This window comes from Lipotes vexillifer, unplaced genomic scaffold (genome assembly GCF_000442215.2).
Source record: "Lipotes vexillifer unplaced genomic scaffold, Lipotes_vexillifer_v1.1 scaffold223, whole genome shotgun sequence".
Taxonomy (NCBI): Eukaryota; Metazoa; Chordata; class Mammalia; order Artiodactyla; family Lipotidae; genus Lipotes; species Lipotes vexillifer.
In genome coordinates this window covers 190,028-194,639 of record NW_006788663.1, presented here as the reverse complement: position 1 = coordinate 194,639, position 4,612 = coordinate 190,028, and the positions used below count along the sequence as shown (strand labels likewise).

The 4,612-nt window shown below is 37.3% G+C and overlaps 1 protein-coding gene across 1 annotated transcript in view; it reads left to right on the top strand.

Annotated features, from left to right (window-relative positions):
* THAP12 (THAP domain containing 12) overlaps window positions 1–3,171 on the top strand; it is a 24,479-nt gene extending 21,308 nt beyond the window's left edge. The window contains exon 5 of the mRNA XM_007461700.1: window positions 1,238–3,171. Within this exon, the coding sequence (XP_007461762.1) occupies window positions 1,238–3,171 (1,934 nt within the window). The remainder of the gene's footprint in view (window positions 1–1,237) is intronic.
* Window positions 3,172–4,612: the final 1,441 nt, after the last annotated feature.

Here is a 4,612-nt window from a genome sequence, read left to right as displayed (position 1 = left end):
GGGAAAGAAAGGAGCAGAATCTCTGTCCACCCAATGTGTGGTGCATACTAAGTTCTTGGTAAATATTTAAGGCATAAATGCTGTTGAGACACTTGGGCTTACAGAGAGTAGGAGTCACAATAGCTGTTCTCCAGGTACTGATGCCTGAGCTGTGTCACTAAAGAATGAGGACTGGAAGGTTTTTCTGTTCTTGTCAGTTATTACTAATTACTCTTCCTTTCCTATCTCCTCCTACTACTGCTATTATTATTAACGTAACTTTTTTATTGAGTGCTTACTGTGTGCCAAGTCATTATTATAAGTGCTTTACTTACATTAATTCATGTAATTCTCATAGTAACCCTGAGGAAAGTACTATTATTTTCCCCCTTTATAGATGATGAGACATGGACTCAGGCAAAGAAAGGAGGGAAAGATAGTCTGTGCAGTGCCTTGAAACAGGATGCCAGATTTGGGGAACTACACACATTTTGTTGTTGGAGCGTCTAATAACCCATGATGGTTAAAAAATGAACCTAAAGGGACCACAGGGGCCAGGACTTTCAGGGTTGTGTGTATGACTATGGTCAGGACCCTTATTAACCTCAGGGCTGGAGTTTTCCCATCCAAATATGAAGAGATTAGGCTAAGATTTCTAATATTCTAATATAGCCCTAAAAATTGCATGAATATGCTTTATATTGTATTGTCTCATCTCCCATATAAAAGCGTAGATTAATGGTTTGATAGAAACAATGTCAGCATGTACCTTGGAGCTAGAGAAGCTTGGATTTGAATTTCACCTCCATCTGTGACCTTGGACAATTATTTATTGTCCTCATTTGTCAAATGGGGTTGATACCACGTGCCTGTACAGGGAACAGTGTGCTATGTATAAAATGCCAACACAGTGCCTCAGTACATATTAGTTCTCTTCCCCTTCCATTTTGTGAGGACGTGGACTATCTTTTATTACTCTGTATATATGATGTGCCTTATTAAGTTTATAAGAAATTGTTCCTCTCATGATAGCATTGACATACAGGATTAAAATATATCCATTCACAGTGTTTGTCTTCTCCACTAGAGTGTATCGTATTTTAACCTGTGTATCCTAGTCTGTGGTCCAGTAGGTACCCAATGAGTGTTGAATGAATGAATTTGTGGGTTTTAAATATTTAACCAATCAAAAATGTAATTTTTTTGTTTGTATGATTCCTTATGAGCCTGTTTATAAAATTAATTCTTTGTTTTCCAGTTGATGAAACTTCTGAACAGGAACCAAAACATAAGGAAATAAACAACAGCAATGCTCAGAACCCCAGTGCAGAAGAAGGGGGTGAAGAGCAGGATGAAGACATTTTACCTTTAACCCTTGAAGAGAAGGAAAACAAAGAATACTTAAAATCTTTATTTGAAATTTTGATTCTTATGGGAAAACAGAACATACCTCTGGATGGACATGAAGCTGATGAAATCCCAGAAGGTCTCTTTACTCCTGATAACTTTCAAGCACTGCTGGAGTGCCGCATCAATTCTGGTGAAGAGGTTCTGAGAAAGCGCTTTGAGACAACAGCAGTTAACACATTGTTCTGTTCAAAAACACAGCAGAAACAGATGCTAGAGATCTGTGAGAGCTGCATTCGGGAAGAAACCCTCAGGGAAGTGAGAGACTCTCACTTCTTTTCCATCATCACTGACGATGTGGTGGACATAGCAGGGGAAGAGCACCTGCCTGTGTTGGTGAGGTTTGTTGATGAAGCTCACAACCTGAGAGAGGAATTTGTGGGCTTCCTGCCTTATGAAGCTGATGCAGAAATTTTGGCTGTGAAATTTCACACTACGATAACTGAGAAGTGGGGATTAAACATGGAGTACTGTCGTGGCCAGGCTTACATTGTGTCCAGTGGATTTTCTTCCAAAATGAAAGTTGTTGCTTCTAGACTTTTAGAGAAATATCCCCAAGCTATCTACACACTCTGCTCTTCCTGTGCCTTAAATATGTGGTTGGCAAAATCAGTGCCTGTTATGGGAGTATCTGTCGCGTTAGGAACAATTGAGGAAGTTAGTTCTTTTTTCCATCGATCACCGCAACTGCTTTTAGAACTTGACAATGTAATTTCTGTCCTATTTCAGAACAATGAAGAAAGGGGCAAAGAACTGAAGGAAATTTGCCATTCTCAGTGGACAGGCAGGCATGATGCTTTTGAAATCTTAGTGGACCTCCTACAAGCACTTGTTTTTTGTTTAGATGGTATAAATAGTGACACAAATGTTAGATGGAATAACTGTATAGCTGGCCGAGCATTTGTACTCTGTAGTGCAGTAACAGATTTTGATTTCATCGTTACCATTGTTGTTCTTAAAAATGTTCTATCTTTTACAAGAGCCTTTGGGAAAAATCTTCAGGGGCAAACTTCTGATGTCTTCTTTGCAGCCAGTAGTTTGACTGCAGTGCTGCATTCACTAAATGAAGTGATGAAAAATACCGAAGTTTATCATGAATTTTGGTTTGAGGAAGCCACAAATTTGGCAGCCAAACTTGATATTCAGATGAAACTCCCAGGGAAATTTCGCAGAGCTCAGCACAGTAACCTGGAATCTCAGCTAACCTCTGAGAGTTACTATAAAGAAACTCTAAGTGTTCCAACAGTGGAACACATTATTCAGGAACTGAAAGATATATTCTCAGAACAACACCTCAAAGCTCTTAAATGCTTATCTCTGGTACCCTCTGTCATGGGACAGCTTAAATTCAATACATCAGAGGAGCATCATGCTGACATGTACAGAAGTGATTTACCTAATCCTGACACACTCTCTGCTGAGCTGCATTGTTGGAGAATCAAGTGGAAACACAGAGGGAAAGATATAGAACTTCCATCCACTATTTATGAAGCCCTTCATCTGCCAGACATCAAGTTTTTTCCTAATGTTTATGCATTGCTGAAGGTCCTATGTATTCTTCCTGTAATGAAGGTTGAGAATGAACGCTATGAAAATGGACGAAAGCGTCTCAAAGCATACCTGAGGAACACTTTGACAGACCAAAGGTCAAGTAACTTGGCTTTGCTTAACATAAATTTTGATATAAAACACGATTTGGATTTAATGGTGGATACATATATCAAACTCTATACAAGTAAGTCAGAGCTTCCTACAGATAATTCAGAAACCATTGAAAATACCTAAGAGACTTTTAACATAGGCTTTCTCTTACATTTGATATTTGAAAAAATCTGTAAGAAATTTGAAAATATCTTACAGAAAAGTTGTAAGGTGTATGTAGGCCACTTAATCACTGAATATCTTGACCTGTAGGCCTCCCATTGAGTACATTAGTCATTGATAATCTGCCTGTTTAAATGGCCCGTTTGAAGTCCCATGCTTTGGAGACCTAACTGTTCTTCCAGAAGATAGCATTGAAAGTACCATGTTATACTCTGTGTGATCTCTGCTAATGGCACTTTGAAATTGTATTAGTTAAGTCATTTTAGATACAACATTTGTCACTGTGGATCCAATTGTCAGGTACTTAGTTATCATTTCTTTGAAGAAATAAATTTTGAGGAGGTACGGGGGGAAGGAATACATTTTATAAAACATTACAGTGAAGCTCATGACTGACCTTTGAATAGTAGGAATTTTAAGTATGCTGTTAAAAATCTGTAAGGGACCGTTAAAATGATCAGACTGTAAGAGAAACGTGTGAGCTCACCAAACAGGGATTTCAGTGTAGATTTTGCCTTTATCAAATGAAGTTGAAGGAACAAGTTATAGTTAAAGTTTGAATGGAAGAGCCTGCCATTGTTGTTCCACATCTGATTGTTGCTGTTTACATTCCTTTATTGAGCCTACATCTTCATAAGCTTTTTGACAGGTATATGTTGAACACTTCTGTTTCATGGTCAAGACAGGATCAGAGACCATGGATACTGACAACTGATTTGTCTGTTTTCTTCTGTCTTTTTCCATGACTATATCTACTGCCTCATCTTGATTTACAAGCAAAACCTAGAAAACCTACAAAAATAAGTGTTTTGTGGTTTATCTAGGAATAATATAGAAAATATTGCTGTTATTTTTGGTGAAGAAAATCAATTTTGTATAGTTTATTTCAACCTAAATAAAATGTGAATTTTGTTTAAAGTTCAGGTACATTGTTTTTGATGGGGACAAAACAGATTCTTGTGGTAAATTCTCTTTTCAAAAATATTTATCACCTTCACAATTGAAGATAAGGTCTTTTTTTTTTTCTTTTGGTGTATGGTTTACTACTTGGGGGAATAAAAAAAGCCATTTTAATTGTGAAATTATTAAATGTAAGATTTATCTAACCTTTTAAGTATTATATGCTGTATGACCCCCGATATAAATTGTTAGTGTTTGCGTAATTGTTGCTGGCTAAAATGTAAATGAATGAATATTGCAAAGATGTCATTGCATTATTTTATGTTGGGATAAGTTAGTGTTATTTGAGTTTCAGAAAACAGGATGAGGGTATATTTGCGGAGTGCTGGGTCTTACTGATAGCAGTGCATTTCCCTGTTGTGGACAAACCTGGCAGATGTGTCAAATCAGGACACATTTCCCATGCAGGCTGTAAAAAAGATAACAGAGTTTATCTTATATC